The following is a 26,856-nucleotide window of genomic DNA, read 5'->3' as shown; positions in this document are numbered from 1 at the left end:
ATAGATAATGACATTAACTGAAATTGACAACTGATGACGTTACTGTATTAACGAATTTCTTATTGTTGATACTAGGTGTACAAGAATTGCAGGAAATTTTTAAATAAAACCAATTAGACCCACATATAGCAACAAAATCCATTATATACCAAAAATTAAATATACAAAATCAGAATTTACAAATTATAGGCAAATATTTTAAATATTTTAATTTTATTAATTTACAATTTATAATTGAATAGATTAAAATTTTAATCGTTTATAATACATATAATATCGTTTTTTTTTTTTTCAAATATTTTATATTATAAATTGGAATTGCAAACGTTTTTAACAAAATAATCAAATATTTTAACTGTCTTATGGAGTTATACATACATATTTATATTTCATGTATAAATGAAGACATAAGTGACTGAATTTTTTAAAGATCTCGAAACAGAATGGAAGGGGGCTGAAGATTTGCAATATACAATCATAATAATTTCTATATAATTAATCTAGATCAAGGTTTCCATCACATCAACTGTCAAGTTAAGTCTTGTTGACACTAATAGAATCACTTATCATACGATTAGACTGAATTAAATGTCAGAATATGCCAGATAATTAACAATTGATTATTATCAATTATATAACAAAATAAAAAGTGTGAATTGTCAATGTCAGAAATCTTAATTCAGTTACAATTATGTCTTCATGTCAAAATTTTAGTTTTCTTTCTCTAAATTTTAATATGTAACTTTAGGTAATTATCGTAAATAAATTTATTATTTTTATTTTTTATACATATATAATATTTAATTACATACATACGTATAATACAATAATATAATAATGCAAATAAATTTATTTAATAAAATTTAATTTTATTTTAAAAATTTTTATTGATTATTTTTTATTATTTTAAATGTAAGTATAGGTATATTTAATTTTTCTTAACAAATTTATATTTATTATATAATATGATAGATATATATGTATATAAGTTTGTATAGGTAAATATTTTTTACCAAATACCACAATAACTTTTCTTTTTCTATTATTTTTTTTTTTATATTTCCTGTTTTGTTTTTTTATATTTTTCGATATAAATGAAATTGCATTCGTTGTCTTAAAATTAGGTAGTAAAATATTCAGTTTTTTAATGTTCTCCTGTTATATAATATTATTTTATGTATACATATGTGGATTTACATATATATTATACATATACTTATGTAAATTAATAATATATAATTTATTAATTTGAATATACAAATAAAAATTTTTGGTTAAATAAATGCATAATAATATATTGCGTACTGTTAATACAGAGCCGGATTTCTTATATGTTAGAGGCCTTAGGTTACCGTTAAATTATGAGAATAAATGGGAGATGAGCATATTACATAATGTGTTTTCAATAAAATTTGTCCATAAAAATTTATGAAATAAAATAAAATTTAAATTGAGTTCTTCCAGGTTTTTAAGAAATTCGTTCATGAGAACAAGAAAATTTTGTATTCAATTTATGAATTTCTTTGGGTGGTAAATAGAATTTTTAAAACTTAATTAAAATAGAAAGCAAATTTTTCATGTGTATACAGCAACGTACACAATTTTGGGGTCTCCTAAGCTCTTGTTTAGCCTTTGTAATAGATCCGGCTCTGTGTGCATTTTCAATGAAAAATTTGTAAAACTGAAAATATTGTTGAAAAATTGTGATAACAAAAAACATTTTTCTCAAAAATTTTGCAATATATTTTTAATTTTTGAAAAATTTATGTTTATAATATTATATAATATGTAATTTGCATAATAAGTCAGTAAATGCTTTATTTATTATTAAATAATTAAATATCTTATATCATAAAAATATATATCCATCTCTTTTATTTTCTTATATATAAATTTTATAATTTTTTCTTCTTCTTCTTCCAAAAAATAACATTTTATTCTATTTTTTATTTTCCCAAACCCATCCACATATAATTTGGATCACTAAAATGTGTGCCATGACCATGATAACCTTCTGGTGTCATTGAAACTAATGCTCTAACTTTTTGTGATGGTCTATACGTTCTTATTGCATGTAAAAATGCAGCTGTACCAGTTGGTTTTGTTTGTCCACCGCTATCTGTCATTACTTCTGTTTTAATATTATCGGATATTTTTCTTAAATGATCACCTTCCATAATATCAATTGCATCTGGATTAAAATTACTTTTTTCCATAAAATCAACATTATTTTTAAGTTTATCGAAAAAATCACCAAGATTAGTCATTGCTCCTACAAAATAAAAATAAATATTCAAAAAAAAATTATTAATAATATTATAAAAATTTTTTTTAAATTTTATATTTAAATAAATTTTAAATAATTAATTTGAATAACATAATAATTTCAATTATAAAAATTTTAAGCCCGGCTAGCTCAGTCGGTAGAGCATGAGACTCTTAATCTCAGGGTCGTGGGTTCGAGCCCCACGTTGGGCGAAATAATAAATTATTTTATTAAAAAAAAATATGAAAAATAAAAATTGCAGAGTTCTTACAAATACTACGTTTGTTTGAAGATCTAATTTATTTTGGAAAATAATTGAATAGTATATAGCGTAAGATTTTTAAATCATTTATTTTTAGGCTCATGAAACGATTAATCACATAAAGTTACGTGAAAATTATTTGAAAACCAGGAGGAAAACTAAACCTAAATATGTTATTCAAAATTTGCGGGACATTTGAAGGAGTTAATCTTCATTAAAATAAATTATACTAAAAACATTATGCACTTTAATTAAGGACAGTGTTGCCAATTTTGTCTCTAATTGTATAATATTATAAAAACAGGTGCAAACTTTAAATTTAAAGAAATTTATTAACCTACTTGTAAAATGTTTTTCTTTAATTCAAATGAGAATTTTAAATCTCATTTATTTGACTGAGTATATAAGAAGTATATTTGCATAATCATCCACATTATATACATTTGTATGTATGCATATTTGTTTATTACAAATTTTAAGTGGTAATTCCAAATAGCAATCAAAAAAAATTTTTTTTTTGCGAAAATGGCAATGGCAACTTACATTGATCGTATTTATTTACGTTAAAGCTTTAAGCTTTAATTATTTTTAAAAATTTTAAGATTTTTATCATTTGATTTCAAAAAAAACCAATATGGCACAATAAAGCTTTTTTAATTCTCTCTTTTATTATAAAATTGCTATTTTGTTGTAATTCTCGAATTACTTAATCATTTATAAATATTTTTAACGATAATTTTCTAATATTAGATAACATTTTTTGATATATTGTGCCGACTTTAAAATTCTTATAAAATATAAAATGGCGCAACAGCCCGGCTAGCTCAGTCGGTAGAGCATGAGACTCTTAATCTCAGGGTCGTGGGTTCGAGCCCCACGTTGGGCGAGCATAAAATATTTTTTTTAGAAAATTAATAAAATGAAAAAAAAAAATATTCCAAAAAAAATTTTTTTTAAGAAAAAATTTTTATTTTTCATTGCAGGTTAGAAATAATGAAGTGAGTGCACATATGTTCACACATTTAATGATGAATAACATATACATACATGCAAATAGAATTGGATGAAATTATCAAATTTATTGAACATGTCATTATTGTTGCTAAGACTGAATTTATAATACATATTTTGTGAGGTATGTAGGTTGTATATATAATAACATATACACATATGATATATGCAAGCATATGCGTACATTTGTATATACACGATTAGTAAGAAAATTAGTCTATTTTTAAAATATTTTTCAAAGCACTTTTAATTTTTCAATTGTTTTGTATGGCATACAAGAGCATTGTTATTTTGTGATGACATTGAAATGTTTTGCGGTAAACCTGTAGTGATTCCTTTTCTATTGTCAACACTTCCTAACTTTGGAAATGCTTTGGTACTTGTTGAACTTTTCCTAAAAACTTATAAAGTAAATATTAAATTTTATGAAATTTTTATGTTCAATTCAAAATTCTCAAATTTCGCACTACAAATTAAATAATTATCATCAGATTTCCCAAAAATATTTTACTTTTGAGAAGATGCGAGAGGGATTTTAGAGCAATTATTTAATTTTTAATTAAACTTACCAACACTTACTGATGGTACAAATTGAGTTTGATGTGTTTTCAATTTTTGTCTTGTAAATCCAATCGAATTATGGGATTTACTATCTGGTTCATTAAAAAATTGCATACGACTAATTCCACCACCTACACTAGTTCCACCAATAATACCAGCACCACTACCACCGCCACCAATCTCTTGTTTTCGATCAACTAAAGCCCATGGTTTACGACCATCTTTACGATTTCTTAACATTTTCATCCATACTGGTGGTGCTGTTATCCTTTTATTATTGAATATATCTTGAAAATCTTTAAAATTTTCATTATTAAAATTAACAAAATATTTATTATTTGTATCATCATAATTATTATTACCATTATAATCTTCACTGTCATCGCCATCACCATTAAAGGAATTAGATGAAATTTTATTTTTAACATTTAACCTTTCTCCATGGAACGGATAAGAATTTAAATAAAATTTTATTTTTTTATGTCCAATATTTTCATCTGTATTACCATCATTATTATTACGACCATATCCATCAATTCTATTATCAGTAATACCTATACCTTGGTTAACATCATCACCTCCACCACCACCTCCATCATCTCTACCACCACCACCATCATCATCAATACCAATAAACAATTTATTTGTTGGTTTTTCAGATGATTTCGAAAATATTCGTGATGAAAACGGTGGCCTTCTTTTCTTTTTCTGATGGTATTCTTTTAAATATAAAAATTCATTTGGGTTGAAAATTTTATTGATTTCATTTTCAGAAATTTCTGTTGATGTAAAATTTTCATCAGTAGGTAGAATTGTATCGGGATCTTCTTCTATTGGATTTTTATTGTAGGTGTATTGTAATTTTGATTTTGATAATGAAGATAATGGTGTTTCATTATTATTATATTTTGAATCAATATTAGAATTGGTTGGAGCAATTGTTGCAAATTGTAAGGACCAAAGTGGTACATCGGCAAGTATAACTTCCCGTTTTTGTTGATGAGAATATTTCAATTGTTGTTTATTTACTTTAATTTTTGATTTTTCCTCTTCTTCTTTTGATGTTGTTTTTGTAGCTGTTCTTGTACTGCCTGATTTTAGTGCTGGTATTGATGATGCTGATATTGATGGTATTTGTATATTTTTACCATTGATTTTATATTGATCATTTAGAATATTTTCAATATTTTTATTATTATTATTTTTATTTGATAAATGATGAAAGCTTTCTGAATTAAAATTTTCATAATCAAGAGGATATTTTAAGTTGAAAGTAATTAACGGTAGAGATGAATTTTTTTTTGTATTTCCTTTTAATTCCTTTGAATTTTGTTCACCTATTAAAGACAAATCATGTAAATCAAATGGATTATGTTTTAGTTGCTCGGCCTGTTCTGGTAGCTCTTGTTTTTGTTCTTGTTTTCTCTGTTGGTGTTGTGGTGGTTCCTGTCTTATATGATGTTGATGCTGACGATGTTGATGATGTTGTAATTCATTTTTTGTTTGATGATTTAAAGATGCAAATGGTGGTTGAGCATGAACTGAACAACAAAATTTGTTGTGGGTGAAATTGAAATTGAAAAAAAAAATTAATATGAAAATATTTTAATAATTTAAAATATTTAAGAAGGAAAAAATTTAATTAGTATTTTAAGGCAAAAGAAATTTACTTGCTATGCAATAAAAATCAAATATGAAATTACGTCATATCTGATCTGCCTGAGATGGTGATTAAATTTTATTAATGTTGACTCTAAAGGTTAAAAACTAAATTAGTTGAAATTTAAAATTTTTATAAATTGGTTGAATATAGGGGGATAAGACTATGTTGTTTTCACAAGGAAAAGAAGTTTTCAAAGAAAAAGTTGTGTATTTTGTTTAAAAAAAGTTTTCGGGAATAATACAAACAATCAATTATTTTGAAAAGAGAACTTTGACTTCATGTTTGGAAAGAATTTTTCTGAGAAATATTCAAAATGAGGTGGGCTATAGAACAGTGACCTTCTTCTACATTAAATGCAAATTTTGAATTTTAAAAGAATTTACACTATAGGTGTTATACTTTTTGTTATACAATATTATAAATTGAGTGCGAATTTTCTTTCTTAAAACCGTGTATTTTCATAAATTTTCTTGCGTATTCTCAAATAACCTAGGGTATTTTACAACCTTTGAATTCTAATACCCTAGTATATTATATCTTCTACTAATTTAATGTGATATTTGTGTATATAACAGAATGGTTTACAATAGAAAAGACCTTTAAAGTCCTAAAATTTTTATACAAAAATTTTTAAATCGAGTTGATTTAAAAATTTCTTAACAATTAAGACGAAAAGTAATATTTTGCAAAATTAATTTTTCAAAACTGTTATACACATTATCTGCGGTATAAAACAATAAAAACGGTGAAAATTACAAAATAAAAATTATTTTTTTTTTAAAATTAAAGCAGATTTTTCATTCTTTAAATTAAAAATTATCCTACGCTTTTCACTTGATTAGCACAAAAATTTTCTATGAAAAAATAAATATTTGTTATATTTAAAAAAAAAAAAGAAGAAAAAAAAACAAATTAGTTATTAAAGGGGTTTTTTTTTCACTGCCAACTTTAAACCAATACCCTTTGTTCTGTATATTGCAAGACTAATTATCTAAATTCCAAATAATATTCCATAATTATAACAAGGATATACAAGGATTAACTCATGTAATCCAGTAAATTTTGATAAAATTAGAAAAATACTGTTATTTTTTTTTATGTTTTTAAAGTGAAATTTTAAAAACAAATGAAAATTTTTACAGTTGGTCATTACAACATTCAGATATTGAATAAAATATACAATATAAATCACTATATACTCACTCACATTTCAATACAAAGAAAGGCAGTATTTACGATAGACTTACGAACATTTTTCTGTCATCATTTCAGGGAAATAATCTTTCACGTTAAAAGTTTCTATGAAAATTTTACGATAACATCATTTATGCGTGATTTACCATAGTCGGAAGCTGACAAGAAAATTACAGAAAATGGTGATTCCGCCTTTGTGGGAGTTGGGAAACATTATCTATAATGGAGGAAACTAAAAAAGGGTGCAACTTGCTTTAGAATGTCGGTCGGACTTGGTGCACTCTCGGGCCGCGCACGTGATATCTAATGAACCTCGTCAAGAGACTTGAATAGATTTATTAGGGAGAAGTGTGTTGTGGACGAATGCCGATTAGGCTTCTATTGGTCTAGAATTGGGTGATAGTTATAAAATATTTTTTATAAAATTCTGTTACTCATTAGACTAAAACAGTGTCGTCATATCATAGTATTTTATATTTTTTACAGATCAGTATATAAAGGGAACTCCCGGCTCCTTACTATTCTAATTAAAATTTTACTCCTGCCTACATTATAAAATTTAAAGAGAAATTTATTATAACATCCCAATTTTCCTAATATAAGCGTAAGATTTGTTTATTTAAAAGAGAAGAGTATGAAACAATATAAAAATATAACTTTTCATTCGTTCAAGAGGGGAGCAAAATTTCAATTAAATTTTATGTTAAACCGCAAAAAATATTTATACAATATAAAAACAGAAAGGAAAAAAATATAACTGTTAACTTACATGGCCAAAATAATCTCCCCCGTATACTTAAAATAAAGATAAAAATTTCAATACGACCTTTGCATTTATAATATTATATAAGTTAAAGACATTCGCACAGCAATAATTCTCACACATATCCACACATGGCGTTTACTCATATATATGTATATATGAGTAAACTCTGTATCTAAAACAATTAAATTAACATTTTACCTGTTTGTATTCATTTGAGTGCTATAAAAACAAAATGTCTCATACGTTTTATTAGAGAAATTTCCTGTTAAAAATTAAACTTAAACATATAAAACACAAGGCTATGAATGAAGGTATATATATGGAACGCCTTATGCATGATCTTCAAAGTTCATCTAAAATTGTCTATAAAATTAATTCGTTAAAATTTTTATTTCCTCATTATTGGTTATAAAAACAAAACAAAAAAAAAGAACTTTTTTCTTTTCCACCATAGCAATCAACAGATCAAAGTGTTAAATAGTTCTTGATGCCAGAGGACGAGAATATTTCTAAAGTTTTTAATTGTTCTTCTTCTTCATGAATAACATATGTTACACGTATTTGTAATTGAGTGCAATATAATATTATAGGTGCATAAAAATGATGCTTACACGTAAAACTATTATTAAAGTGCACTTATTCAATTATTATAGTGCATTCTCATTTTGATAGTATAAGTGTTGCCGTTTAAAATTTCTTTCTAGTTGAAGAGCATTTCATTTCGATGTTTGTTTCTTTTTGGTTTTCTTGCTTTGAAATTTTAAAGTTTTAAGGTGCTAATTTTTTATAATCACGTAAATTCAACTCTTCCTATATGAATTTTGTACCAGCACAGGAAGGCAATTATTTAGACAAACAAGATATTCTGATACTCATTTCCCCCCAATTTTTCTTTTGAAATATGGGAAATTTTTATATTTTCTTTTAATAATCTTAAAATTTACAATTATTTTTATATAGGCAAAAATTTTATTTAAAATATTTTTCAAGAAAACATTTTTAGCAAATGAAAATCCTGTTTACCCCCCGATTACTGATTCTCATTTGTTTATTAGAAAAGTACTCGGAATATGATTGCGATTGATTGATTTTTATGTCCGTTTTAGTAATATTTTTTTAATATTAACAAAATCAAAAATATTTCTAATTTATAAAAGAGCAAATTTATGACATGTAACAAATATAAATTGTTTGAATATTGCAAGTATTTCCGCCAATTACCGTGAATTTCATTAATTGTCATCGAAAAAGGCAACACTTAAATACAAACATACAAAATGTAAAGGAGTAGGCACTTGTTTTTATTTATACGTTATGATAAATTAAACTTTAAATTTTTTGAATTAAAATTGTTATACTCGTATAATTAATTTAACTGTCATTTACTAATGTTATTTATTTAGTATAACATTAATTTCTGTTAAAAACATTTTTAATTTATTCGTTAAAATTCTACAATTAAAAATTTTGTATAAAAATATTATATAAATAAATTTTGTAAATGTTATACATTATTAAAATATTAACTGTAATATGATATTTTTATAATTATTTCAAATGTACCTACGCCCATACACCGCCTTTTATGCATTAAGAAATGCTTTAATCATCAAAACATTTTTGAAATGAAAAAAAAATTTTTGTTATTCAGGAAATAATATAAAATTCACGGGAAAATATTAATGTTAATTTTTTGAATTTGAAGTGTAAGTAAATATGAAAGTTTTAAATACACCATAATTAAACATCAAAAGCATGACGTCAACAAATTATTATTGCGGTATTAATGTGTATAACAAAAAATGACTTTATAGTTCGTGTACTAAGATTATTGTAAAATTCTTCAGAAATTACATTTGAGCGGTACCTACCAGGTATTACTCATATTATATTGAAATAGGATGTTTGCCCAATAGCTGTTAATTAAAATAACAATTTCCCATTTCGGTATCTCTTTGAGAGAGAAAGGGACATTTATAAAAGTTATCATATTTTTCATGTGATATTAAAGAGTAGCAAACATTTTTAAAATCTAAGTCCAAAGAATTAAAAATTTAGAATCTTAAGGGCCAAAATACAAAAAAAACATATTATTGCATACATTTAGGAGGATTGTTAAAAGGATACAGATATCTACTAGCAAATCAAATATTCCTACAATATTATATGAATTCGTTCTATATATTTGAAAGAAATTATTATTGCAATTTTCAAAATAGCATTTAAACCCACAACACCGCACCAATATGCACAAATTGAAGCTATAAATTGGTAAGTATGTATGTATATGTATTCCAAACATTTTATGCATATTGAAAAATTCTTACCTACTGATTGTAAATTTGGAAACACAATGCTTGTTATTTAATATAACGTTTTATTTTCATGTACATGTGTATACACACATGTACATGAAAATAAAAGATAAGAACATAAATGAAATTAAATATTCAAAAAATTTAATGCAAAAAAAAAAATACAATTTTAGGTCAAATTATTATGGAAATTTTGACATTATTTATTTTTTTTTTTTATTAATCAGTGAAATGAATTTTAAGTCATACTTGCGGCAGAATTTTGTTTAAAATGTATATAAAATTAATAGAAGCTTAAATAAGAAGCCGAAATAGCTCAGTTGGGAGAGCGTTAGACTGAAAATCTAAAGGTCCCCGGTTCAATCCCGGGTTTCGGCAAACATTTTTTTTTTTCAGGTTTTCATTTTTTTTTTGTTTTTTTGCATAGCTTAATTTGAGTTTAATGCAAAATTTGAATTATTTTTCATTAAAATTTCATTGCGGGTGTTGAAATAAAATTTCCACAAATTTTAAATTTTCCAAGTAAAGTATGATTAAATCGATCCATTTAATTAATAATTAGTCAAAATTAAAGGGTTCAAAAAAAATTTAACTCATATTTCGAATATTTACTTCAATTTCTCCTAAATTCTCAATTCCTACAGAAAATTTTATTTAAAAATTTTACTGAAATTTCACTTTTATCAACATAAAATAATAGACTCACCATCTGTTTATATACCTTTACTATGTAAAACCCACCTTTTCTATTCATTGTAATTTAATAACCGATGATTTCTATAAAAAGAAAAATATTAACGAAACTCTTCGGATGAGTGCAAAATAACACGTGTTCCTCTCATACTCTTTAATAAATTAAATTAAAATACGCACATTGATAACCATTGAGATGAAATTATGAGAGCGTATCATATTAAACCGTACTCAAATATAATATAAGTAATATAGGTAGGTACATATTATGAGTGTATAAAGTGTATGACGAAATATTCACCAAACTGACCACTAAACTTCAATAAATTTCAATTTAAAAAAGTGTTTAAGTGCATTCAATTTACGTACGCGTTGTACGCACATACGAGTATAAGAACAAACAAATTTTTTTCAAATATTTTGGTAAATTTTAAGCTTTACAATTGAAAATTTTTATCAATTTTTTTATTGTTTTCGAAATTTTTTTTTTTCATTAAAATCTAAATACAGGGTGTTCGATAAGCAAATGTGCGGCATATTGAAAAAATTTAGATAGTGAACGAAAATTATAAATAACCGTGAATCGTTAGCTCGGAAGCACAAGTTTATCAATTTAAATAAAGGGCTACTGTATAGCCCTTATCACTTATCCCAATAGATAGATTTATTCAAATAAAGCTCAGCAAGACTTAAATATTATCAGGATGAAATCAAATATTTCAAATTTACTTAGGTTAGTATTTATCTTAAATGTAGTAAAAACTTACTTTTTTTAGCATATTTTACCATATTTTTAATCGGGAAATAAAAAAATCCACTTCTCGAGGCCTGACATATCCCATAATGTAATAAATGTGACATAGCCAAAATAAACTCAAATATAAAAATTCTTCAAAATCGGTTCAACCGAACTTGATATACAAGCGGACACACATCCTCCTAAAAATAGTTTATTAACGCTTTCCTACCGTGGGAGAACCCATTTCCACCGAAAACTCTACATCTAAAATTTGCTATCTCACATAAACTTCCTTATTGTAATGCGATCGGTAAAAAGTGAATGGATTAGTTAAATACGATCAAAAGAACAGCCGACTATGTAAGAAGTGCCGTCTTACATATTGGCCACTTCTTACATAGTCGCAATCATATTGTATTTTGCTTTGCCATACCGATAATCTCCCGTAAGTATACAATACACAAAAAAATATTTTCAGCTTCTCTCAAAATAAAAATATCACCAAATTTCGAAAGAACTTAATAGAAGTGATTTTCAATTCCTTTACATAACATCGTGTATATTTGTACAAACAAGTTAATAAATATAAATAGTATACACACACACATTCAAGTTTAAAAAAATGCATAAAAATTCTTCATAGTGTTGTTATAGGACAATATTTTTCAATGAAATTATTTTATACAAAATACACGCAATTTATTTTTTAAGTTTTGGAACTCATACCAATTGTGTGTTGCTACATTTTATGTATATACACATGTTTATCACCAATTAAAGTACTTATATTATCTCAAATATAAAAATACTCAATAAAATGTAGGTATATAAATATTGTAAACTGAGTACAAGCATATAAATGGAGTCATTATCAAAGTGAACAGATGGGTGACATGTTAAAATAAAATGATCTAGTTAATTATAAAATAAAAAAAAAATCAAATCTATTTTACACAGGGTAGTTCAGTCTGAGTGTTAAATTTTTCCGACAGTGAATTGTTGGAGTGTTTAAGAAAAAATCGTATGGGTGGGGAGAGGGGACTCGGAAGTCTCCGATTGAAATAATTGTGTCCGATGAATATTCTTCATAGTTTCAAAGCTTTTAAACCTAGAGCAAAGTTGTCTTTGAAAACTTTTTTGTCAATTAATTGATCTACATAACAGCATGCAGATGATTAATGTTAGACTTAACGTGTTTAAGTAACAGCTGATCAAACACAAAAAATTTTTTATTTTCTCTTGATGGTCTACAAGACCCTATGCAACTTTGCTTTGCAAAATTTTATTGGATTCTTGAACCACCTCTTGAGAGCTTTTACACTTGGACCGCACCACCCTGTATAGTTATTATTGAATGTGTACAGTATAACACACTTAAGTATGTACAAATGTAATAGTTTACTCATGTACATGAGTTTAATATAGAATATAATAAAAGTTAATTGCTATGATAAAAATGCTAGTGAAAGCGGCTCTCAAATCAATAAGTACACACATAATAAGTTTACAATATTATTTAAAAGCGTTTAAAATAAAATATAACTGTTATACACTTTTAATATTGTTATTTTTGGATTGAAAGGATGCAATTTAATAAATATTTCATTAGTGGGCACTATCTATACGGTTATTCATCTCATATACTATCCTTATACACTTGCAATTTATAGTGTGCGTTATAAAATTTTATTGTAATTTTGATTTAATCGATTGAACTTTAAATTTAAACTTTATAGAAATTTTAATTTTAGAAATTTATTATTATTATGTAATGTATGTAATATGTGTATGTAAATCATATAGAATCAAAATTAAACTTACTTATTTTTAGTTGGAAATGAGAAGAACGGAATCAATTTTCAAAGGACTGTATAAGGTGGTGCATAATATAATGCACATCCGAATGTGATTTTATAAATATCTACGTACGTATATGAGAATATATGACCTCCAAGTACAATCTTTGTTTGTTCGTATTTTTTCTTAGAATATAAATTGTTTCTTATACTAGAGTTTATATTCTTGGAATGTAAAGTCAGTAATTCTATATTATATTAAAATTATCTGTTGTAGTGAATACATACAGGTATATTATGTTTTACAAAATGCTATAAAAATGGATGTGTGTATGCATCACTAAACAATTCATCCGATCACATATTAAAAACGGCACAGTTTTTCACAAAAAATTGTTAACAGACAGGATGTTAGATGGAAAAATTAGCAGACAATAGCAGAAATAGCCCGAAAATACGCCCACATTTAATTGTGTCCGACATTTAATTACCATGTATTGTGATAATGGATTGTCTTTACGCGTTGATTCAAAATGCAGAGGTTATTATAGTTTATGTTGTTCAACCTGTCTTATACGAACTTCGGATCACTTCTATTTATGCTTACACCAGTCTAGTTGTCTTAAATTTAGTTTAATAAATTCATGCCAAAATGGTAATTATTTTACATGTTGCGAAGCAAGTGAAAATTTTAGGCATTTAGGTTGTACTGGAGCTAACTGACTTTGGGTCAGTTAGCTCCAGTACAAGTTTTATCGGAGAGAAACTATTTTATTGGTGAAATATGACAAAATAGATCATTTGATCTTGTATTGTCCGCAATCCAATTTGAAAATTGGTGTGTGCAATGCGCTATTCAAGCCAAAACAACAATATCGCTTGATATGCTGGTATTATAGGCAAAAAATCAAACTACAAGCTCTTTTAACTCGACAAAAACAGGCCATTCGTATATTATGTATAGAGTTTATACTCGTAGAAGCTCACCAAGTTTTGATTTGTTTGAGAGACTTAATATTCTACTTTTAAAACTTTTGTATTTCTGGATCTTATAATCTTAGAGTGCATGAAAATTATAATTCACGAATTAATATTGCTGGTGGTGTGACTATCCCTACAATAATTTTTGGAAGGAATAAAAAATTTTTATTAGAGAACAGCTCCTTAAAAATTTTTATTTTCATATGACAGCTCGTGATAGACATTTAAATGATATAGCTCTTTATACATAATTGAGCTGAATTTTTTATAAAAACAATGATATATTACTAGTCTAGGAGCCGTGAATTTTGAATGTTCAACCATATATTTAGATTCACATAAAATCCAAAATTGAAAATAAAGCATACATAATTCAATAAAGTTTGGTCTCTCCCTTCTTGTCAGTTCATTAATTCAATTCATTTATAATTTGTAATGCGTTTAATGGAAAATTATTACCTTTTACGTAACACCTAACATCTTTTAATTTAATTATATGAATAAAAATTTTAAAATGCGTCACTATATTTGACTACATACACCGTCTATTTCATTGTACTTATATAAAATTTAAAAATTTTCAGACAATACAGAAGCTATGTACACTGTTCACTCAAAATTTTAACAGCATTGGTGTTTTATTTCAAAGCATTTTTCAATTTTATAACGTTACGAACAACGTATAGTAAAAAGTGCACTGTAATATTGCAAAAGACAAAAAAAAAAATTAAATTTTAAGAAAAATTTATTATTATAAAATTGAATTTTCTATCTGAACTTTTTACAAAAATAAAAAAACAAAACTTTTCATAGTAACAAAAATCATAAGAAATATTTAAAAAAAAAAATAAATAGAAAAATGAAATTATTCACACTTTCATTCACTTAAGAAAAGAACTTAAAAATCAATATTGTGCTTTTGTTTTAACAATAAATTTTTAATTTAAATAAAAAATTATTTAGTGATTTTATTTTAAGAAAAATTTTAGAATCCACTTTTTTCGCGAATTTTTTAAAAAGGAAATTACAAAGTAAATTATTTAAAACTTTTTTTTGTAATGAGAAAAAATAGAGGTGATCATGTCAACTCTATGATACCCATACGAACGGATAACAGTAACGGGCGAACAAATAAACCATAGCTGTTAAAATAAATATTCTGCTTAATTAAATAATAGTCAACATGTTGCTGAAACACAGCCAACATGGTCTAGTTTTTGCTGCTTTACTCCGGAAATAAGGAAGAAAAATTACATAGTGGCGAATTTATAAAATACTTCGAACATACGTTCGCACGGAAATAGTAAATGCCGAATTACTATACTTATTTATACAAAATTTTAGTGCTGTAACTTCAATAGTTTTAAATAAATTAACTTATGCTAAATTTTGATATTATGGCTTCAATAATTTCTGAGATATAGTCAAATAATTTTGGAAGTCTAAGAGTCAGATACCCGAAACACTGCTTGATAAATTTCAATATTGCAGACAAAAAGTCAAATAAATCTCAACCAAAGCTACAGTTATGTAATTGAACAACAGAACCTAATAATTATTTGAGTCAATACATAAACGTAACGCCCAAGATCTTTTCGAAATTTGAGTATATTGCTCTGCCATCCTTTCAAAGGCGAAATTTTGAGAAGGTATGAAAAATTAAATTATAGTATAGTTATATTTTCCAGATAAATATAGGATAATTAACGTACCTGACTCTTCCAAAATTATGACAGAATTTAGTTGGTTGAACCGGTAGCTATGATAGCTGCAGAAGTCAGATAAATATTATTTAGGGAGAATAAAGTGATAATAGATGGCAATAAAGCGGATTGATTTCTCCTGAATAAGTTGTAGACATCATTCTTGTTCGGCCTGATTCATTTTGAAGTATATGAGGTTATTAGGCGAAAGCGCTTCAAAAGGACTCCGTGTCTGTTTTGGTTTAGCAATACTAGGTGGCTGTGCTATAATAATTTTTGTACTCGATTCAGACACCTATACGCAGATACGACCCAGCCTTTACCCACTCTTTTCGAGTGGACCATAGAGAAACAATGATCCAGTGTATTTTTTTAAGTGTATTTTTTAATTTATTTATAGCAAAAGATCTGAAAGATTTTCCGATATAGTTTTTAATTAGAATTATTAACTTTTAATTGAAATTTTTTATTACTGTAAATCACCTGTATAAAATACTTTTCATTTTAAAACTGCTGATTAATGATGGCTTACCGAATTGTTTTTACCATAATGCGCGTAAATTAATTTTTAATGTGATAACAATCAAACTATATAATTAAATTTTAATTATGAACTTTACAATAAATAAAAAAAAAATAATTTAATTTACTTTTTAATGAATAATAAAATGTTTAACTCGTACATTGTTGTAATTCGTATATGTAGTGGTTTATGGGTGAAATTTTCACTCAGTTTGTGAATTTTATTAAAACTATTAAAAATATTGTAAAGTTATTTTATGTTAGCGGCTGTTTTAACTAATTTTCTCAAAAAATAAAATAATTAAAATAAATTATTTTAAATTTTAAATTTTTTATTTTTATTAAGTTGTAAATTTTAAAAAGTTCATTGAATATGTTAATTGATATTATAAAAAAAAATTTGTTAATTGGCAATATAAAATTTATTGAGTTTTACAACTCAATCAAGAATAAAATTTTTATAAGGTGTATAAAAAAGGATATTATGAAAAGGATATAGATAACATAGTGTTAATAACAATATGGTGGTAGTCGTAATAATATTGTTCAATAATATTTTAAAATTTGTCACAGGTCTACGGTGGAAACTCTGATGAAATTCTCTTCTAAATTTTGAATCTTGGATAGGAAAATTTTACTACCAAAGAACCTTGCACAGCATTGGAATAACTGGTTTACAAATTATTCTGAAATTAGAAATGATATACTGATTTAGATGGAATAAAAAGTACTGAGGCCAATGTGAATTATGTTCTAGAACAGGATAGCTTTATGGGTCTTACAAACTATGGTTATATATATTGTGTATGCAGATGATTTAGCTGCTGTGTATTCTGGCAATGATTTAAACGAACTGGAGGAAAAAACCAACATGGACAATCGAATAAATAAGCAAAGCAATAAATAAATACAAGCTGACCATTAACGTAAATAAAACAAAATATAAGAAGTTGAAAACTAATTTAAAATACAAGCTAAATATTAAATTTAATGAAAATTTTATAAAAAGACCAAAGCATCACAATTATTTTGGGTTGATAAATGATAACAATTTAATTTCTAATTTACGCTATCTAATTTCCGTAAAATACCTGGGATTTTTAAAAAGGCGTTTGAGTACTTATCTGAGAAAGTTAAAACCCTGACCCTGTTTTGCGTTAGCTGTTTTATTTCGGATCATGCTTTTTGGGCACCTCTTATATCTTTTCTACTGATCTGCGCCATGATTCTTTAGGTATGCCTACTTTTCTTATACCTTGCGGATTCCATTCAAGGGCTTTTCGTGGGATATTATTTACTGGTCTTTGGAGAGTGTGGCCAATCCAGCTCCACTTTCTTCCCCTAATTTTGGCATATACGGGTTCCTGTTCCGTCAGTTCCCAGAGTTCTTTGTTGCTGATTATTCTTGGCCAGAATATTTCGTATATTCTTCGTAGGCATGTATTGATGAAGATCTGTACCTTACCTATATAGCTCTTCTTTATCAGCCATGTTTCATTTTCATATAGCAGTACGGATTTGAAGCAGGCATCGAAGTGCCTCCAAATCAACCTTTGTCTTCCAAATGCCATTCTAGCTAGCTTGAGTCTGTTTTCTTTGTCTCTTTCAGCAGCCCCATCTGTAGTAACTATACAACCTAGGTAACAGAACTCGGGGACATTCTCTATGATGTTTTTGTTTTTTATGTGGTACATACTTAACATAAAAGTGCCTATGATGCAATATTTTATTTTTAATGTTAAAATTTTAAGATGTAGGTATTTTATTTCCAATAGTCTTCGTTTCGAGAATTTTTAGAATTTATTAAAAAAATTTTTACAATTTTACACGCATCCGGCAGAAGGTCCTAGTTTTGGATTATCATTCCAAATCCTTTAATATTTTCCATTGAAAAGAATCAAATTATTAAAATGAAATTCAATATTTTTTTTCTCTCAATTGTTCTTCACTTTGTTTTAATCGTGTAAGAAATTTTGATATTTTCGTTTTACATAAAAAATTTTATTGGAACCATTAACTTTGTTTTAAAAAATATCAATTGATTATCCCTTCAATGTTGTTTTAAATTACCTATATACAAAGAAATGAGGGCAAATAGGAAAGAAAATTTTAAGATAAATTTCACTTTTTCCTGGTGAAAAAATTTTTGTTATTGCAGTTCCACGGTATTGAAGGTTTAAATGTTTTGGTAATGTGTGCGATTATGCCTGGTTGTTATTGGCAAATGGTGGTGTATAAAAGAGTTATTTAGAAGAGAAAAGAGAATTAGGACATTGTAATTTGGAAAAACAGTAGTAAAGTTTTATTAATCTCTTTAGAAATATTGCGCTCCTTTAATAATTGCTGGTGTTTTATGTAAAGCGACAATTTTATGAACTATATTTAAAAATAAAAAGAATTATTATACATATCAAAACCAGGATGGCAGGAGTGTCTACTTAAATAGTCGGGGATGGCGGCTGTTATTTAAAGAACACTTTAAAGCAATGGTTTATTTTTAAACGTAGAAAATTAGTCTGAATTTTTTACACGCTTTTTACAATAACTTTAATGTAACAAAATTTTTTTTCTATGGATGGCATGAGTTAGGAATTTTTAAATTGAAATTTGAAATTTAATCAATTGGTTGAAAGAGGTTTTACGATAGACAATAATTAACAATAGACATGGCGATCCGACTCCAGTTCTCATTTTTCTTATGTCTTTGTGTCACACTTTATAATTTGTGTTTAATGAACTTTAAAAATCATTATTAGAATATTTTTTCTAAGAAAGTCAATTAAAATACACAAGAACTTTAACTGCCACCACCACTTAAAGCAATTTTTTTAGTCATGGTCGATTAGAGAAAAATTTTTAATTTTTTTTTTAATTTTGAGAGCATTAAATTATAACAGTGTTTGAAGAAACAAGCGATTAGAAAAATATGATAGGCGGGATTTCGGAAGCGAATACGCGTGAATAAACTGGCTCTTTGGTTGTAGAGCACTTTGAACAGGCCGGGAAGAGATTAAAATTTTATTAATACAATGCGTGATGGTGAAAATTTTGATTTGATATTTGCTGGACTAAGCTAGTAAGAGACCGACTATCAGATATGTGAGAAGTTTATTTTGACTCCCAAGACATTATAGCGATGTAGTGAAAGAGAAGCCGCTCTTAATAAGCGCACCTCTCTAATTAAGCGGTAAATAAATTTCATATTTAATAAGGCCATCTTTGTTGGACTGGCTTATATCATTTCTAGTTGGACTAGGTTTATCTGCAAAGGTAGCACGTTTTTGTAGTTTGCTGCAAAAAGCATTTCGTTTTTATTGATAGAACCGCAAAAGATTTACTATCAAATCGACAGCATAAAATTTTTTCTCTTTTATATTTATAATGTCAATTAGTAGAGAATATATATCAAGCTTTTTGACAACAGAGTTTTATTAGCTGTGCTTTAATACTTCTATGGGAGAGCAGTTTTAACTCACAACATTTCCCACATAGTCATATCTGCAGACGCGAATTCAACCCTAGCTTGTTTTGGATCTGACAGTGCGACATCATTTTCCAGAGACTTTATCAACCTGTTTGTTATTAACAGTTTAGTCTTTCAAGTGTGGCTGTTATAGACCTTGCCATTTTGCTAACAATCAGTTTCTTTATTTCTTTTATATCTAGTAAATACCTTAATAATAGTTTTGAATTATCAAGATTTATGAACTTCTCTCATTTCCATTTTATTGAAGATTCTTTTCGTAAGAGATAAAAAATTCTCACAATAGTAGTTTAATTTGTCCTATGATATTTAAATTAATTGAACAAATATGAATGAATAAAATTTATTAGACACCACAAGCAACATTTAAGAGAGAAAAAAAAAGAGTTCTAAATTATTATCATTTTTAATAAAGAATAGACGACAACTTCAACAATGGTTGATTGAAAATATTAAGAGAATAAAGAACAGTTATAGTTTTCCTTTCATTCTCCTTAAAATTGTAAGAAAATGTAAAAGTTTAAAAGAAAAACTAGGAAATTTACGATTATAATATTAATAAATCAAACTCATTTTATCACAGCAATGATTTTTTTCATTGTATACAATGGGAAACACCTGCTATTTGCGTAGGGAAAAATATTTATGCTTGTATATAAGAAAATTAATAAAAACTAAATGGAAAATTATTTGTAATGTTGTTGTTGTATACAAGCTTTTCTGTGGATTGGTGTTTTTTTTCTTTTTTAATTTAACCGTAAATAATTGCGTACATATTTTTTTTAGTCTTAAGAATATTATTGAGTAGTAAATTTACAAAAGGTTAAGTGAGGTTAACGCGTTCGGTTAAAGTTAATATTAGGGGAAATACCTGTTTTGGTAGAGTCAGATACTCCAATTTCCACTCTGAAGAAAATATCGCGTTCGGGAGCTACTGTCCAACTTGTTTGAGGGTATCTTCAGTTTGATACTCAGGACAGGGATATTAGTAGGAGCGTAGGGAGACTACAATAAGTTGCTGCGCTGGTCAGTGGGAGGCCGTCTGCTCCACTTGGTTCTCTTAGAATCTAATCGAATCTAGTTAAACAGTTTAAAATACTACCCTTTTAGTCGCTAAGATTACAAAGCGGTATGATCCAAAGAGACTCCTTTTTCTATTCGCAAGATCTGAATAAAAATAGAGATTAATCGTCACATATCCTCATTTCTTAATTATGACAGTCTTTCTAGAGATATGCTCGCTAGTTACGTTACACGTTATTCATCATACGGCAATTTCGGCAGTTTAAACAGTAAACATACAGTACTAAGACAAGTTTCGGCTTATTGACGCAACAACCTTCGATTAATATTTTAATATCACCTCAGAAATTCTTCTACTCTATTATTTTGCATTAACGTTCTTTCTTCCTTGTTGTTGTAAACAACCTTTGTATTTTGAAAATATAAGGAACTAATTATGAATATTAGAACACATAAATACAAATTATTATTAAAATAAGGAAAAGTTAATATTTTCTTGATCCTTGTACTAAACACGCGGATAAAATTCTAAAATAAATTAATGATTTTTCTTTCCCAATTATTCCTAGTGTAGTTAAGGTAAAATTCAAGGAATTTTTTTTTTTTTCGATTTAATAACCTAATTTTCAAGGAACAAATTAAAAGAAAAAAGAGACGAAATCGAAAAATTAAAAAAAAATAAATATTCAATGGGGAACATCTAAATGACTAAATAATTAAGTAATAATGATGGTGTAAATCAACAAAATCAAAATCATTTCAAGTTTAGAATTTGATTTTTTGTTCTGAAACCGGTTCGGCAAACAACATGCTATTGACGTCGGAACACTTCGTGATATAAGTTCAATAAATAAATATTTTTTTTAGTTTTTAAATTGACATCCTGTTATTCTAAGGAGGGAAATTCTAAGGAGGAAAATTCTAAGGAGTTTATCGAAAATAAAATCGACATTTTTCCGTAATTCTGTCTCTAAAAATCATTATTTCTCAGGGAAATGGGAAGGGAGATTTCATACATTTTTCGTTCCTTAAAATAAAATTTCAATTCCAAAAATAAATCCCCAATGATAATTCCCAATAAATTATGCATAATTAACCGATTTCCCGCTTATCAGATCAAAGTTTTTAGATTTGCTATTAACAATATATCGAATTATTAGAAGTACGGCAATTTCGACTTAGATAATAAAGCACCGTTTCCACCGTGTTATCTCTAAGCATTGTCAAAATTCTAAATGATCCCATTTTTCGCCGAATTTTTTAGTAATTTAAGAAAACTGGGCGCAAACCATAAAATTTTGATTTTGTAACGATTCAGTTGAGCTAAATTATTGAATATTTCCATACTGAAAAATTGCAATTAGTTGTATAAGGTTAAGGTTTTTCAAGGTCCCCATTTGGATGTAAAAATATCCTATAATATTAGTAATAATTTTTCTTTTATTGCGTATTAATGTTTAGCTCCCCATTGCGCTTTATTTTAAATTATATAACAAAAAATTTTGCAATTTTAACATACAAAGGTATTGTGGCATTTTATGCAAATATTTATAAAAAATTAAAATTTTATTCATTTTTTATTTATTTTGTAAATTATAATTGGGTAACATACCAATTTACCTTTATTATCATATAATTATTATTTAAAATGTTTTTAGTTTTAAATGTCATTTTCATAATAATATTATAATTAAATAAAAAAAATGTAAATATTTTGAACATTAAAAATTATGGAGGAATTATTTAAAAGTTTATTAGAAAGTTTCTAATGTATGAATAATAAGGCATAAAGTACTCTAGTTAAGGCGAAACAAAAGAAGAAAGTGATATAAGAGTTGTAGTGTGAAGGTAATATGAGATTAATTTGATATGTTTTGGATTTAGGTAATTAGATCATGAATTTGAGCATATCAGGTAAAATTTTTTTTGTCGCATATCTTTTCTTAAACAATACTATGGCAAACAACATACGGTTAAAAAAATAAAGTACAAGTTTTTAATTAATTAGTAATTTGAGAAAATTTCCGCAGTTAGAGCTAGTAGTTTTGAATAACTCCGAACATTTTTCGAAAAAAAAATTTGGCAAGCTCAGAATTGACCGAATTCAATGAAATTTTTCTGAATTTTTACTATAGGTCGAGTTAAGGAGGATGGGTCGCTCAGCAAACAATCTTTGTAGAGAGTGTTGTGATGAAGAAGAGGAGGAAATGATGACCCACCTATTATGCTCAATGTTCGACTGCTGGGAACTTTTAACGAATGCCGATTTTTTTGTTGATTCCTAAGAAGTTTAAGCTGGTTCTACGAGAGAGAAAAGGGAAAGATTCAGCGGAACCACAACAGGCTTAAATAGTCTAAGCGTACTATTCCGAGGCCAAGTCGACCAAACCTGACCTTACCTGCTGAAGCCAAATGAGGTAGGTATTTCTTATTGCTAATAAATTAAAGAACGCAATTAGTATAATTTTCTTAAAAAGCCAATGAAAATTTTCTTAAAAAATTCAACTGTCTTCATATTGGTACTTGAACAATGTCTATTTAAAAATTAATTTATACACTCAATGAAACTCTCAAATATTTAAGAATTTCTCAATTGCCGAAAAATACTCATATATAGAAGTATACTCCAAATGTGAATGTATAGTTCATTTTTGCTATCTCGAGCTACTAGACCATAACAATCACATAAAATACATCATTTTATAATTGAGAATAATAATTATTAGTAAAATTGTTTTGTTTGTTAGAAAACAGAACATTAAAGTCTAATCTCTCCTGTTAAGAGTTTATAACGGAATACAAAATGTTAAAAATTCTATTAGAAATTTAATATTAATTTTCTCAAATTAGTTTCTTTACTAAAATTAAGAATAATGATGCAATGAGAATGTTATTTATATTAATTTTTAAAATGTCTTCATCCTATTTCTTTGGAACAAGAAATAAATCTTAAATTAACCCCACTCATATTTCTAAACTTAAAATAAAAATGTAAAATTGAAAAAGTAAAAATAATAAAACTTTGTTGTTCTTTTTTCATAATTAATTCACAAACTACACACAACTATTACGCTTTATAATGTGTAAGAATAAGATTCATCACTACGATATACACTGAATTTCGTATATTTAAAGGATCACTGGATATTTTATAAGGAATATGAAGAAAAATGATTTCAGATTAGTTTTTATAATAATTAAACAAAAAGATAATTTAGTATTTTTTTCCAGAGAATTGCAATTTTTTCCTTTTATAATTGAAAAACATTTTTAATTTTTACAGTTATGCGTTAAATATGGAAAAGTATATTATAGCTTCCTATAAAAATGAGAAATTTTGAAATCAAGTTGATAAAATATCATTATAGAAATTTTTCTAATTAATTTTTTTCCTGATGAGTTTTGTATTACAATTCTTCTACATTAATACGAGTATTATTGTCACATCGAAATTCTGATTGTTCCTAATACATACGTTCTATTACGAGGAGCTCATAAATATGAAAATTTTTAATATGAAATCAATCATTCGTTGTACACGTTGCTTTAGTTATTTCTGCAATTTATATTCAATATCGGTTTAGGATTAAATGTTAAAAAATTTTGACTGCATATGTGCAGAAAGAGCCGACGGAAAAACTTCCACTTATTTTCAGATTGAACACGTTTTTAATATAATTAATTTTGTTCATTTGATAAATATCACTAAATATATAGGTTAACTTAATAACATCAAAATATTTGTTGTAGTCTAAAATATTTTAACTGTTTTTCGAACGAATGATGTTTGTGGGAATATTTCCGGGTCCGAAGCTTCGACAAAGTATTTAATTATCGGAATATGCTGGAAGACTTGCCCAATTTAACTTAATTTAAATTTTAGTCTTAGTAGAAAAGTGAGACCCACCAGAATCGGCAACCAACAAATTATCGCAACCAAAACCATCTACCGGAACCGATCAATCACCTTAACGAATTTCAAAAGTTTCGTCAAACATTTATTATTTTCACTATAGCGAATGGTATAGTAAAAATAATGAATACCATTATGGATAAATATTCAGGTCTCGTCCAAATAAGTTCCCTCTTACAGGTGTATATTGAGTGAGTCAGTTATATTACGAATTTAATATTTAAAAATTAGTGCAAATTACTGCTATATGGAACTAAAGGAATCTTAAAAAATTTGGTGCAAAGTGAAATTATTAATGTTGAGTGTCGATAAGAGCAATTGCCAAACAATTTTGATTTTTCTCTCTTTATATAGATATGTTTTTCCTCTTAATCAGATTCAATTTTGTCGAACAAGCAAAACAAAATATTTTGTAATCAAGCAATATTAATATCAAATGTATTTAATAAGAGCATTAAAATCAAGCTTCGGTTGAAGAGACCGAAGAATATTTCACCACGAACAAAACCTTAAATTTACAAAATTATAGTTGTATTTTATAAGATATTCGTTTTTTGAAAATTCAAGTGGATACCATGCAGAGCTTCAATGTGGAACTTATTTAATTATTTATTTTTAATTTAAAAACTATGAGGGATCAAAAACAATATTGTGTGGAGGGCTTTAAATTTCCTGATCTATTGATTATCTTCAAAACAAATTTCTTATTAGTACTCTATTTTGCACAACTCCGAAATTATTAGCATATATTTATACGAAGGAAAAATCTGGAACCGAATTTTTTCAACAAACTATATAAAATTGATCAAAAAATCTTTCCTGAAATTATTTGCAATATTATGGGAACCACTCTGTATTTATACAATTTTTAAAGATGTTGTAATAATTTTAAATGGAAAATGTTTGATAAAATTTTAAAAAAACTCACCTTTCAATAATAAAATAAAGAATAATAATTGCTTTATTTGTGGAAATGACAATATAGTTGATATCATTTTAAATTTTAAAAATAATTTTAAGAAAATAATTTCCTCCTCTTCAATAATTTCAAATTGAATTTATTTCAAGAAAACAATAAAGGTCTTAAATTAAATTAAAAATTAATTAATTGAGATGAATGCATTTTAAAATTTTGTTATATTTTAATTATAAAAAGTCAAAAATTAAATAGATTTTATTAATTAATTAAATAAAATTATTATTAATAAATTTTTAATTCATAATTTTTAATTCAAAATTAAATTTAAATCTTAATGTAAACATTCTTTTTCTCTAAAGTTTAAGAAATCCTTTGTAGTTGTATTTTATATTCCACTTAAATTTTATATAAAAAATATTAAAAACCAAAGTAATTATAATTTTAATTTTAATTAAATTTCAAATTTAATATTTTATAGTTTTGGAATTTTTTTAACACGCACAAATTTTAAATAAGAATTTCTTTTTTTTAAGAACCACACACACCAAAATTAATTGAACAGCCACAAAAAAAAAAATTTATTTGCTTACGACGAAAAACCACTGAAATTTTCGAAATTAAGTTTTCCAAATTCTTTTTTAGAAAAAGATTTTATTTTTTTTTTAATAAATTTTCACTTTTTCACTTTATTTTTATATTTCATCCTTTTTTGAGTCCTTATGCAGAGAGGGTAAGCTTGAAAATATTTAAAAAAAAAAATTTTTATTTTAAAATTTTTCCACTTTTTTTTTTTTGATTTTTTGTTTCTCTTCTTATTTTTTCAATTTTGGATGACCTGTTGATCCTGTCTGATATTAAACTGAGGTTTAATTTTCAATTTACAAAGCTTTTATACTTTTTATATTTTTTTTACCGTTATATTTCGCGCAATTTCTTCTTGCTGTTGTTGTTGTTGTTCTTGTTTTTTTATAACAATATTTTGTGTATTTGAATATTTGTGTTTTTTTTTTTTTTTTTTTGACACCTTTCAACATATTGTCATGAC

The 26,856-nt window shown here is 26.2% G+C and overlaps 1 protein-coding gene and 3 non-coding genes across 4 annotated transcripts; 3 read left to right on the top strand and 1 right to left on the bottom strand.

Annotated features, from left to right (window-relative positions):
• Positions 1 to 1,193: 1,193 nt before the first annotated feature.
• LOC129607467 (myb-like protein P) lies at positions 1,194 to 25,958 on the bottom strand. Its single transcript, XM_055518496.1, has 4 exons — positions 25,821 to 25,958; positions 4,463 to 5,641; positions 4,109 to 4,396; positions 1,194 to 2,272 (listed from the first exon to the last, which is right to left on the bottom strand). The coding sequence occupies exons 1-4, from the start codon at positions 25,885 to 25,887 to the stop codon at positions 1,947 to 1,949; spliced, it is 1,860 nt and encodes a 619-aa protein (XP_055374471.1). The 5' UTR covers positions 25,888 to 25,958; the 3' UTR covers positions 1,194 to 1,946.
• On the top strand, positions 2,406 to 2,478 carry Trnak-cuu (transfer RNA lysine (anticodon CUU)). The gene has a single exon. It is a non-coding gene; the product is annotated as a tRNA-Lys (tRNA).
• Positions 3,342 to 3,414, top strand: Trnak-cuu (transfer RNA lysine (anticodon CUU)). The gene has a single exon. It is a non-coding gene; the product is annotated as a tRNA-Lys (tRNA).
• On the top strand, positions 10,344 to 10,416 carry Trnaf-gaa (transfer RNA phenylalanine (anticodon GAA)). The gene has a single exon. It is a non-coding gene; the product is annotated as a tRNA-Phe (tRNA).
• Positions 25,959 to 26,856: the final 898 nt, after the last annotated feature.

The sequence above is a fragment of the Condylostylus longicornis genome, unplaced genomic scaffold (assembly GCF_029603195.1).
Source record: "Condylostylus longicornis isolate FDR11 unplaced genomic scaffold, ASM2960319v2 ptg000027l, whole genome shotgun sequence".
Taxonomy (NCBI): Eukaryota; Metazoa; Arthropoda; class Insecta; order Diptera; family Dolichopodidae; genus Condylostylus; species Condylostylus longicornis.
The sequence above is the reverse complement of the archived record's forward strand: the minus strand, read 5'-3'. Positions and strand labels throughout refer to the sequence as shown.

Excerpts from the sequence above, each read along its gene's own strand:
- LOC129607467 (XM_055518496.1), bottom strand. The coding sequence starts at position 25,887 with ATGATATCAACTATATTGTCATTTCCACAAATAAAGCAATTATTATTC. Across the intron at positions 4,397-4,462 it reads TGACAGTGAAGATTATAATG|ATTTTCAAGATATATTCAAT; the intron begins GTAATAATAATT and ends AAAATTTTAAAG. Across the intron at positions 2,273-4,108 it reads TGTACCATCAGTAAGTGTTG|GAGCAATGACTAATCTTGGT; the intron begins GTAAGTTTAATT and ends TTTATTTTGTAG.